General features: G+C 45.6%; 1 protein-coding gene across 3 annotated transcripts in view; it reads right to left on the bottom strand.

Moving 5' to 3' along the window:
• LOC311034863 (ADAMTS-like protein 1) overlaps window positions 1-13,179 on the bottom strand; it is a 141,637-nt gene that overhangs the window by 43,258 nt on the left and 85,200 nt on the right. For 2 of the 3 annotated variants that reach the window (XM_084042888.1, XM_084042887.1), the window contains exon 3: window positions 3,500-3,627. In XM_084042888.1, coding sequence (XP_083899014.1) covers window positions 3,500-3,627 — 128 coding nt within the window. Of the gene's footprint in view, window positions 1-3,499; window positions 3,628-7,958; window positions 8,229-13,179 lie in introns of those variants that run through there. The other variant, XM_084042889.1, reaches the window with a different exon arrangement.

A 13,179-nucleotide genomic window follows, 5' to 3' on the forward strand; every position in this document is an offset into this window, starting at 1 on the left:
AACGATTTCTACAATAGGGTATTGATACCCTATTGTTACTTAAGTACTTTTTTTTAGTACTTCTTCCATCACTGGAATCACGGTTTAAGAACTCATGTCTATTATGTCAACATTATTAGTTTTGTTCTTAAATAACTTTGCTACTGACCCACTGGCCTTTAACATACATAGACAAGCATTTGCTCTGCTATTCTGCAACTAACTCTCTCTAGCCACCCCTCTTCATCTACACAATAGTTTTAATTCTAAGTCCATACTATTCTTACAGTCTCATAGTTGAATTAACACAACACTTTTTTTACAGCACTTTTTTATTTTAAACTTAAGCATGTAGTTGATGCTCTGACCTGCAGTGGCTTACCGTCGCTGCAACAGTTTGATCAAACCGAGGTAAACCTAACAATAGATGAAAGAAAACGTGCACTATTCCCTCCGTAGAAAGTTCATACGGTGTGTAACCGAGAAGTGTGAGACAGCTCCGATTAATATCATCAACTAATCAACAAGCTGGCTCAGATTTCTCTACCCCTGCTGCACAGCCAAATGGCCTCATTATTGTTTGAGCAGTTACATTCTGTTGACATGGCAGTCCATCCATATGCCCACACTTGCTTCACAAGCGGCTCTGCCGCATTACATTATTCTGCTTATGATCAAATGAAGTGTGGTCTATGGGGGGGTCTAATGAGGGCCAGGCGTCTCGTGTTCGGATTGCACTTTGCTTGTGTTCCCTCTGGAGGCTGCTGGGGTCACGTACATTTGTGCGGTAGCAGCAATGTGGAAAACATGGATCCCATGCGTGCGAGTGGGTGTGCATGCGAGTCCGTACACTGTGTGATCACGTGCAAGTGGATGTGCTAGAGTGGGGGGATGCGTGTGCGTGTGCGTGTGCATGTGTGTGTGTGTGTGTGTGTGTGTGTGTGTGTACTGTATACAGACAAAATCGTGAAAAATGTGTGGGTGAAAGCATGAGCACTCACACATAATGTGTGTGTGCGTGCATGTGTGCAAGTTTGTGTGTGTGTGTGTGTGTGTGTGTGTGTGTGTGTGTGTGTGTGTGTGTGTGTGTGTGTGTGTTTGTTTGTTTGTGAGAGTGAGCGCACATGTTAGTGTACATGTGAAACTGTGAATAAATATGTGCATGTGAGTGTACAGTACATGAGTGTTCTACTATGACTGTACTATAGGTTACAGAGTTACAGCGGGGTGGTATAGGTTTGGAGTGTGTTTCACACCAATTTACAGCCCTTCTCTCCTCCAACACGCATGCACACACGCACACACACACACACACACACACACACACACACACACACGTGCACACACGCGTGCACACACACAGGGGGCCTTGTGCTGTGGGCTTTAATGGCATCGTTTGATGTCCCACAGAGACCAGGCCATTGGTCTCTCGTTCCCACGCGATGGTGAGGTGAGGTGGGATAGAGGTGACACAGAGGGTCCCACCACATACATTTAACCATCCAACCGCCCAAATGGCACTCAAATGCATAAACATACCTCCCCTAGAAACAAATATGTTTGAGAGCAAATGGCTGTTTACACGTGCACAAATTATGTGCATAAACACACACATACGCACACAAACGTCTGCATCCCACACAGTGTTCAGACCCCAAACACCTCTTCACACGTCAATTCACGGCGGACCAGTTTTACAGCCAGTAGCATTCTGAGGTTTGCCTTGACCAGAAGTTCTGGGCACGTGCAGAGAAATGGCCGTTGTTGATATCATGAAATGAGCTCCCAGAGAAACCATGCACCGCAATGTTTGCAGTACAGCACAGGAGGGGAGGGCTGGCTGTCTAGCACTTTGGAGGTTTGAGGTTTTGACACTCGTCTAGAAATAATCAAAACAGGCTTATTTTTTTTCAGCCCTGTTCCACACAGCGCAAACAGGGCACCTTATGCCACTGGTCGTGACCTCGAGTGTGATCCACTTTGTTTTGTTAGTGTCTGTGCACAGATCCATTGTTTCATCATTTCCCTGAGTGGCTGTGTCACAGTTGGAACGGACCCCCCCGTTTCCCAATGGCGCTGACCTCTCCAGCAAGGCCCACTGGGCACCTCGTGTGATCCAGGGGTACATTCTGAGGGCCGTAAATGTAGGAATGCAGTGAAGTCACCATGCAGATATTTCCCAGTCTATAAATGTGACAACATTTCTATGGAAAACATACTCTCTTGCTCATTCGCTCGCTGCCTCTTTCTCTCGCCGCGCACTGTAATTGGCCACTTTGCAGAGCACACTTGGCCTCTGGGCTTTAATCTTTAATTTAGTTTGAAGCCCTTCCAAGTGGATGACTCTTGCTTGACGATGAAAGGAACGAGGGGTCCAGGGTGCAGGTTCAAGTTTTGTCCCAAAATCTAAGCCAACGATGACGAAAAGGGAAGCTCAGACCAATGCAGCCTCATTGTTTGCAGATCCCAAATCTCTCATTCAGGAGGAGATATTTAACGGCCTTTGGAAAAAATACATTAATTATGACGCTCGGATTTGTGAAGGAACCTTACTGGGAAGATTTTGACAACTAAATGCAGATGAATTGGTGACTGCAGGACTGATGGAAGTCTAGACCACTTTTAGAGGCCTGGATGGGCATGTGATCTACAATGACCTTCTAGGCCTCTTTAACAGTCATATAAAATGTATTTTGAGCACTACCATTACAGCCCCTGGGAATAAGGCAAGCGGCGAGATTTACTCACGCTATTAGGGACTCTGTCTGGGTCTATTTGGCAGGACCAAATAGCATGAAAGCAAGCCCTACCATCCCCCTCACTCTCGTCTCAATATGTTGTATGGGAATTTAATGGAAACCAGTCTGGCCTCAGTCAGGACTTTGGTCTCGGAGCAAGGAGATTACCTTGGATTGTGTCTAAGCACATGTTTACAAATTGTCCACGGGATGGTTCCGTTTTGCCACGACAAGGAGATTCTAACTTCTAGGCACACATTGTATTAATATATGTTCTTTCAGTGATGTATGCCTCTCTTAAAGAAAATAAATCATTACACTGTAGAGCCCCATTTTACGTTGCTGTGCATATGATGTTGTCAATCTGATTCTCCTATTGCAGTGGTCTGCTACGTCATGGCAGATACTGTACATTGCCTATGTATAAATCAAGTCTTTATGAAGACAGGACGTATGGGATGAAACAAGAGGGAAAGTTCCATTGGATGACAAAGAAACCACATGAGAAATCACAGTTTGGAAGAATATCGTCGCGGTGGAAACCTATGTATGTTGTTGTGAACGGGTCTTTTCAGGATTCAAAATTCGAATTCAAAAATAGCAAAAGTAGCAGATCGACAAGCTTGCGGATCTGCTAATTTTTATATTTTTGTGTGACGCTGCGGTACAATCAAGTAGGGCGTTAATGTACGAAAAAAAACTCAAACAGTTAGATTATGGAGATATGTGGAGGTTTCTACCCGACAACAACAATACAAGAAGGGAATCAGGCCGAATCTTACTTGGAACTGAGGCATCGTCGGAGGGCGTAGGAGGCCCCTCCCCCACAGGTGCGGGAACACTCGCTCCACGAGCCCCAGGCGTCCCACAGGGCGTCTCGGTCCTCTTCGGATCGAGCTGTCCGCGAGCTCTGTACGAGGAGAGAGACAGACAGACAGACAGACAGACAGACAGACAGAGAGAGAGAGAGAGAGAGAGAGAGAGAGAGAGAGAGAGAGAGAGAGAGAGAGAAAACAGTTGTTGAAGTGCAGAGTTTATACGCCACAGGGTCACAGTTATTGAGGGCCTCCAGCCATTTCCATCCAGTGCTCACTTCCACTGTCATCACCTCGTCTGTTCTTCTTCTTCTCCCCCAAAAAGCATTTGGCATGGCTAACAGGCATCATCAACAGGCAGATCGATTGTCCTGCAATTTCTTGCCAGGTAACGGGGAAAGACACAAACATACTGCATTTAAAAGTTAAAACCTGATCAAAGCGCCATCCATGGCATACAATTTCAAATGGATGTTCTGCCCCACTTATGCAAGGAGAAATACCTACTGTATTTGTTCTGATGTTGATCATTCTTCACCCATATTAACTCTAATTGCATCTCTCTCTCTCTCTGTCTCTCTCTGTCTGTGTCTCTCTCTCTCTCTCTCTCTCTCTCTCTCTCTCTCTCTCAGCACAGGAATGCCTGGCTCAAAGCAATCTGTTATAAAAATAGAGATTCAAACACAGTACTAACAGTTTCTATGGTCCACAAACCAAGACAGCAGTCAACTGAAGGAGCTTGAGCTTATAGCCAGTGGGCAACAATGAAAAAGTAACTGGAGCACACGTGTGACGGGAAAAGATAGACAGCAATGGGAAGTAATCAAAAGCTCTCAACTTTCACCTCTGCATATTTCAGTCATATGTCCGAATCATCCTTCAAACTGTGAAACTTTAGTCTTGTCCTAACAAGCTCCAGTCCTTGCGTTAGTCTCTCTCTCTCTCTCTCTCTCTCTCTCTCTCTCTCTCTCTCTCTCTCTCTCTCTCTCTCTCTCTCTCTCTCTCTCTCTCTCTCTCTCTCTCTCTCTCTCTCTCTCTCTCTCTCTCTCTCTGTTACAGTATAATTGCACAGTGGTGCATTTGGCAGCAGCAGTAGGGATATTAGTGAGACATCCAAGATCAATATTATGAGAAGATGAATTCTTAGCCTGCAAGGACAATGTGCACCTCATATGTACCGTGACAGCCAAATTCTGAAGACCCCTGCCTCCACCCAAGTCTCTCTCTCTCTCTCTCTCTCTCTCTCTCTCTCTCTCTCTCTCTCTCTCTCTCTCTCTCTCTCTCTCTCTCTCTCTCTCTCTCTCTCTCTCTCTCTCTCTCTCTCTCTCTCTCTCTCTCTCTCTCTCTCTCTCTCTCTCTCTCTCTCTCTCTTGTCTTTCATGCTCTCTCCCTCTATTCCTCTTCAGAGAAGACTACTGGGAGATGGACTCACCTTGCTCTGAGGCAGGTGTTTATTTGCATGGCATTGAAACACTGGCATTGTCGTGTGAATGTGGATCATTATTATGGCCATGTGTGAGTTAGGTTTTGTTCCTGTGGCTACACTCAACAGCCTTGGCTACGCTCAACAGCCTAGCTAGCTTGTCTCAAACACCACTGGTACGGAAACAAACTGTCTAAATATCAGATCCAGCCATAATAGGCATTTAGCAGCTGTAAACTAGAAGCATAGTGTTTTTTGAGGGTGCTTCAATAACTAGCAACTGAAGAACAGCAAAAGGAAATAGATTCTAGACCAGTTGAATAGAACAAGAGCAAGTCATGAAAGTGTGAATAACAAAATAGAGGTATTAGAATTCATAGGACTGGAACTAATGCTGTGATAGATCATCTACCTCCTACGGATGTCTTCAATAGACCAGGTGTCCTTGCACATTCATTGAAATAATCAGTCATTTGCTGTCTTTAAAGCCATACAAGTGATTGGATGGTTACAAAAAGTATCTGACTGCACGATCAAGTCAAGCACACAGGCAGTCATCAGAGGTGTCACAGCATCACTCAGGGACACTTTAGGATTGCAAAAATGACTGGACCATGGCTATTGTTCCCTTTATGAAGCCTCACACCATGGAACCTTTTAAGTCATGGGCAGCACTTTGTCCACAACCACCCCAACACCCCACCCAACCAACCAAGGTCGACAGCCTGTGCTGAAACCATGCTTACACACCCAGAGCTGTTGCCAATGGCTTAAAAGGCCTCTCAAGGCCTTCACATGTGGGGTGAAATGTAAACCACAGCGCCATGCACCACTTGCCCTGAAACAGGCAGAACGGGGGCCCGGGTGGGGGCCAGAGTAGGGGCCCAAACAGGGCTGTATGTATAACACCTGCTCCAATGGGCCCGGTGTCCAAGGAGCTGATGAATGGCTTACGCCGATGCACCAGCCTTCGAGTCCCGCAACACAAAAAAACATTGATTGCCCAGGCCCTCTAGGAAAGCATGCCGGTGTTCTGCCCTACTCGGCCCCCTCCCCTGTGTCACGGCATCTAGTTTTGTTTTAGGATGACAAATGGCTTTCGGAGAGGAAGGAAAATGCATGATGATAATGCCGCTGTGACTATTTTCTTTGGGGCCCCGGTAGCAAAAAAAAGCCCCCCCCCCACGCTCCACTATTAAGTGTGTGTGAGTGCATGTGTATACATGTCTGTGATGGGGGATGTGGGGCGGTCAGATTATTAAAAAAATGGGCATTCATACATATACAACTGTCAGCGCTAATGACGCCTGAAGTACGGCAGAGAGGAACGGCAAGGCCTAAACACAGCAAACATGTCAGGCGACGGTGCTGCATTCCTGCCCAGGCCGGCTTCCTCCATGCCTGGATCCACGATAAATAAACGCAGGCGGCATTCTGGGCAGCCGCTCTGGTGCGCCGCCTCGCTTCTCCTTTGAAAAGCAATCAGTGAAATTTTGCACTCAATTACTGGCGGGAGCTGCACTGCTAAGCCAAGACAGCCAGAGGCATATCAAACAGGGACCGGGAGAGAGAGGGAGAGAGAGAGAGAGAGATCAGTGAGAGGGGAGGGAGCGAGGGAGAATAGATGAAGGACGGAGGGATGGAGATGAGGAGTAATAGGTTGCTTGGCTGACCGCGCCGCTATTGTTCTCTGCGAAAAGCAAGAGAACTCGAGGCTCCGTTAATCGGCCGGTTGTCCCTCGGGGATTTGGATACAGTAATCAAAAGGCTCGGATAACTGCTTGGAGGCTCCCCGACCCTCCGTCCATGCACGCTCCACCTCCACCTCTCTCTCTCTCTCTCTCCCTCTCTCTGATCTCTCCAAGGTTTTTGTTTAAACTGGCTAACCTTCCGCTGAGTGAGGAGGTGCTCTCTTTTTCGGATTGGGATCCACCCCTACAATGACACCTTGGAGGCTCATCTAAATTCCAGGTAACAATTTGTCACCCAAACATTTAGCTCTTGTTTTGTTTCAATACCGAAATGTGTTAAATACCATCTGCACTATTTGCTAAATTAGAGATTAAACAAGAAACCTGGCATCCTACAGTACATGGATGTTTAAGTCACTACTCCCTCGTATGAGAAACCTCGATCGCAATCTCACCTGATATGCCACCTTGCTGTCACCCGTCCCTGTTTTCATATCAGGTGAAGAAGAGGAAGCGAGCAAATGATACATCAGACCGCTGAGATCCACATTATATGTTATTTTGACAGGCAGGCTCTATTTAAGTCACTTTTCAGCAACTGAAACTAAGGACATTTTCCTTGAAGATGGAAAACTCTGCGACAGGGGAAAGAAACCCAATGCCGGTGCCTCCTTTTGCAGACTATGTCAATATACATACGATGGCCTTTTCAGTTGGCAAGACATATGATCTTCGCACATCTGCTGAAACCCTTGTCCCCCCCACCACCCCCTCCTCGGAACCCTCAGGCTGCACTCCGCGCTCACCTCTGTGCCGCAAGGCAACCGCTGTGATGACATAAGGAGACCTAGACCTCAGAGAAAACAGCTCGCCAGTCCAGCATCCGCGGTCTCTCTTTTTTGATATGACTTATGTTAAAAAAATAAAACAAAAACAAAAAGAAACGGGGGTGGGTGAGCATGACGACTTGCAGCGCTCAAGAGTAAATAAGATGACTCGCGTGGTTTTTTTACAGCCTCGTTAACCTACCGCTGAGAGGACTTAGAAGGGATCCAGTGCATTCCGACCGTGTGGAGTCGGATAGAGTAACAATCATAAAATGAATGTGAGCACATCTGCCCAACAGGAACAAAAACAAAATAAATTCTTATTAGGTCATGTCTTGGTTATAATTTCTTGAGCACCTTGCTTTTTTTTTTTTTTTATCACAAAAATATATGAAAATGGTCAAATATATTAAACGTTTGTTTCAGTAGATCAAAACAAAGAGAGCAAATTGATTTAAAAGTGGATAAGTGTCATGCTACATTACCATGAGAAGAAGAGTTGTCACCAGTAGCCTGAAAGTGGGAAAGTGTTGATCCATCATGACTTTTAACAAAATGACAAGTGTGTTATCGGATCCCTCCAGTTTGTGTGGGAGTGTATGCGTATTTCCAGGAAATATGTGTGTGTGTGTGTGTGTGTGTGTGTGTGTGTGTGTGTGTGTGTGTGTGTGTGTGTGTGTGTGTGTGTGTGTGTGTGTGTGTCTGAGCCTGGGGTGTGATGCTCCACTCTCTGGGTCCAGAGCGTCCTGTCTGCCTGCCTGCCTACTCCTCTCTGACTTGCTCCCTCTCTTCCTCAGGAATAAGTTAAGGGGGAGTGGAAGAGGAACGAACGGTGTGTGTGTGTGTGTGTGTGTGTGTGTGTGTGTGTGTGTGTGTGTGCGTGCGTGTGTACATGCACGTGTGCTTGAGGTCCCAGTGTGAGAGGGAGTGGAGTAATCGGAGGGATCCAAACCCGTCAAGTAGTCAGGTCCAGCGCAACAGCCAATCAATAAATGGGCCTCAGCTAGTTCAAACAAGGAGCTGGCCAGCTGCAACTTCACACGTGTGTGTGTGTGCGTGCGTGCGTGCGTGCGTGCGTGCGTGCGTGCGTGCGTGCGTGCGTGCGTGCGTGCGTGCGTGCGTGCGTGCGTGCGCGCGCGTGCATGCGTGCGTGCGTACGTGTGTGTGTTTACATGCTTTGGATAAAAGCGTCTGCTAAATGACTGTAATGTAATGTAATGCAATGTACATTCGTGCATGTGTGTGTGTGTGTGCGTGCACACACTTTACAGAGACTCAAAAGCAGGCATGAAGGCAGGGAGACAACAGCTGTAATCCAAGTTTATTTTATTTTTAGCTTCATTTATCTCTTTACCTCCCTTTGCTGTTTCTCTCTTCATGCGTCTCATTCGGTTTCGCTCTCTACTTTTATCTGTCTCCTGTTTCTCTGTTTCTCTCTCTACTTTGTGTCTCGATCCGTTTGTGTCGATACGTTTCACTCTCTACTTTCTCTCTTCTTTATTTTTATTTTGTTTACCTTTCTACTGTTCTGTCTCTCTCTCTACATTTATGTCTCGGTCTATTTCTCTCTCTCAGCCTTCTCTGACTCCTTCTGTTTCTCTGTCCTATTCCGTTTCTCTCCTCTCTCATTTATTTACTTGCCTTATTTACTGTACTTCTTTTGCTCCTTTTTTTAATAGCAGATTGAGATGTTTATAAGACCTTATAATCTTTCATGCAAAATGAGTATGAACGATTTTTATATAAAGTTGTAGAAGCCGATCTAGTAAATGTGCCATGTCTAATGTTGTTCTTGTCAGTGTGCTTTGTCACCCTCTGCAGACATGGAGGAGAGTAGAGCATGAGAGCCTGGCCAGGAGAGGGCCAGGTGTAGTTCATTGGAGGCTCACAGCTTTTAACGTCTGGTTTTGTTGTTGCTGCCTTCTACTTTGAGTTATATTAAAGTACATTTCTTTTATGTTTTCAAACCTGGAACTGGAATAAAAATGGTATAAACCTTTTTGAGTTCAACCTTAACTTTTGGACATTCCTCATTTCCTTTTATCATGTTTTGCTGCTCAAAAACAGTCTGTGTAAAGAGGTACGTACTCTCAATCAACCAACACAGGGACAAAAGGTCATTACATTATTTTTCTCTCTCTACCTTTCTATGTCTTGTTCTGTTTCTCTCAATCCTTTCGTTTCCTTCTGTGCCTCTGTCTCTTTCTCTGTCCTGTTTCTCTCCTCTCTCATTCGCTTATTGTCTCCGCCAGGCCGAAGGCATGGCGAGAGAGTATGTTTTACCCTCCGTCCGTCCGTCCGTGTGTCCGTGTGTGTGTCCGTGTGTGTGTCCGTCCTGTCTGTGTGTTACCAGCTAATCTCCGGCACCGTTGGCCCGTTCGCTCCGAAACTGTGCACACACACTCCCTCGATGCCAATTCAGAACCTCTGCCCCAATTTTTTCACATGGGCCTGTTATAGCGCCACCAGGAGGCCGATTTGTGCAAAACCCATTTTTTTACATTACTCCTACAGATTTTATCCAAACGTCATGCAAATCGGTACACAGTATCTCTATAGTCATGTGATCAACACGGATCTGTCCGATTTCCCTTATTCCATCCTCATTACCATGGTTGGCTTCCAAAGTTTGCAGGATTGGTCCGTTTTGAACAAAAAGCCTCAAACTATGCACGCAGCTTGCGATTTCCGTGAAATTTCACACGCACATTCCCACTAGGCCGAGGAAGAAATGCCACCCTTTTCACATTGGCCTGTTATAGCGCCACCAGCAGGTCTAATTTAGCAAAACACATTTTTGGAACAAAATGCCTCAAATCATGAATGCAGTGTCTGATTGCCGTGAAAGACCTAAGAATAAATGGCACCCTTCTCACATTGGCTTATTATAGCGCCACCAGGAGGCCACAATAACGTACCTGACCTGGCGGAGACCTGTGCTCCGAGGAGCACTTTTTCTAGTTAACTTGTCATATTTATCTGCTCCTTTGTTTGGTTAATATATTTTAAAAAAATGTATAGATAAAATGAGTAATGGGCTGACCACACCAAGCGCTATAACGTTCTAACTCAAGTGGATAGCACAGTCCACACCACAACTGTAACGATGACAGTGGTTAATGATATATACGTAGTTATAGTGCTTGGAGTGGACAGCCCTTTATGCCTACCTATAAACACTATTGTCCATTTACGATATATAAACACTATTGTCCCTTTATGCCTCATTGCCTACCTAAAAACACTATTGCTTTACTTAGCTCAGTCGGTAGAGCACTCGCCTCTTGACCACGAGGTCATGGGTTCGATCCCAAGCACCGCCAACTCAGTGAATGAGTAGCGTGGCTTGGGAGGGTCAAGTCGTGCGGTAAGTACAGGGAGCTGGTCGTGGGTGTTGCACTCCACCTCAGCAATCGATCTCCCAGGGGTCTAGCGCACTGCGAAACGGGGATAGACACCCCGCCGCTCTGGCTGATACCGACATTAAGCCTCTCCGACCTATTTACCTAAACCAGACAATGAGCTGTCATAAAGAGGCTATGTCATGCTATAACCATCCATTATGAGAGCACTGAGATGTTCTAATAAGACCTTATAACGATTCATGCAAAATGGGTAGGACCAGGACAATTATGATACAACGTATGTCGTCAACCTAACCTTTCAGTCGGTAGAGCACTCGCCTTCGGACCACAATGTTCTGTGTATGGTGACGGCAACTCAGCAAGCATACGAGTAGCACAGCTTGGATAAGTCGTGCGGTAAGTACTGGGGAAAAAAAAAAGATAAGACACCCTCGTTCTCAGCCTATACTGACAATGAGCCATTACGAACGACTTACTTATAGTCAAATCTACAGTATAATGCCTTATGCAGGTTCAAAGCAACTCTTATAACACATTATGGCTGCTTTATAATGCATTACCAATGTAGCTGTATTGCACTACTCTCATTTCTTCATTTTATAGATCTTTTTTGAACCATGATTCTTACTTGCCTGCTATTCTGGGTCTGGACAGCTCAATAGCCTCCACTGCCAGCAGCACTAGGAGTTCATTGCTTCAAATGTCAAACTCTCTCATACCGTCACACCGCAACAGACTTGGAAAACCGTAATGTCCATTGCTCCAATGTATACGGATAAACAGCACCATGGACAGATGGAGGCTGCGTCCAGACGTGTAGCTGGTATGTATACAATATTGTGGCATTGTTTGCAATTTGCATGCATGCATGCATGTGTGCACACAGTATAAGCCCCAGTGTTAATGTTTGCAAACAAATCCAACTATATACAAAATTATCCTTTTTTATCCTTCTCACCCTTTCACCTTTCCTTTCTTTGTGACTCTCTCTCTCTTTTCTCTCTCTTAGACTGTCTTTCATCCCCCTTACCCCCCTCTCTCTCTCTCTCTCTCTCTCTCTCTCTCTCTCTCTCTCTCTCTCTCTCTCTCTCTCTCTCTCTCTCTCTCTCTCTCTCTCTCTCTCTCTCTCTCTCTCTCTCTCTCTCTCTCTCTCTCTCTCTCTCTCTCCATCTGCCGTCTCTGCTGAGATCTTTAAAAGCGAGACGGGGTCACACACTGGAGCAGAACCCCATGCAAATCAGAAGACACAGTCCGCTCATAGCAGACCCAGCAATCTGGTTAGATTTCTCAGCCATGGCCACTTTTCTTTTTCTCCATTCATTTATAGTTTAAAGGGGTGGGTGGTGGTGATGGAGGCCGAGAGGGGTGGGAGGTTGGGGGGGACTACAGAAGCTTCAATGGAGCCTTTCATAACATCTGGCAGTTTGAGTCAGAGAACATTCACACAGGGGCGGGAGTGGTGGGGTGGCGAACAAGCCAGGTGTCCCCCAGAGGGACAATTCCTACGGTCCTATAGAAAAACAACTGGTTAGATGGATGGGTCTTGGCACATGGAGGATGCAGAGTAAATAGCTTGACAGTTTTAACGTTATTTGGGATGCCAAAATCGCAATGTGAAATCCGAGGAGGACTGCCATGGCTGAAGTTAAAAATATAGCTTTGGCCACGTGATAATGAAATGAAACTGAACGTAAACATGAACATTGACAGAATGAGAGAAACAAACTTCTTACCAGGAAACGGCACTAATTAAAACTTAGTGCCAGCTCTAAGGTGGCAATACCTTGAAGTGACTTCTAAACGAGGGTATCTGGAAATGAACTATCATAACCTGAAGTTAGGAACAACCTCTATGCCCCTTCAAATAAAAACGACTTCAAATCCAACTCCCAATCAAACACACCGAATCAGAAACCGCATAATTGCTATCAATTAAGGCTGGGAGGAATGTGGTGAACTCCAGAGCAAATAGTCAGAAACTCTAATCACAACATGGGAACGGATGTTTCTATACTCCAACACACACACACACACACACACACACACACACACACACACACACACACACACACACACACACACACACACACACACACACACACACACACACACACACACACACACACACACACACACACACACACACACACACACACATACACTATTTACTTTAAGGTTTACCTGACCAACCTATACAGAAATCCATAGTACTTAGAAAATACCCATTTATGGTCCTTGGCTTATTTCACTCAGTATGGCAGAGTCAAATGCTTCCGGTACTATATCAATAGGCACTTAAAGGCACATGAAAAAATACATGCACATACAATGTACACACATA

Source organism: Gymnoscopelus microlampas (assembly GCF_963454915.1).
Source record: "Gymnoscopelus microlampas genome assembly, chromosome: 19".
Taxonomy (NCBI): Eukaryota; Metazoa; Chordata; class Actinopteri; order Myctophiformes; family Myctophidae; genus Gymnoscopelus; species Gymnoscopelus microlampas.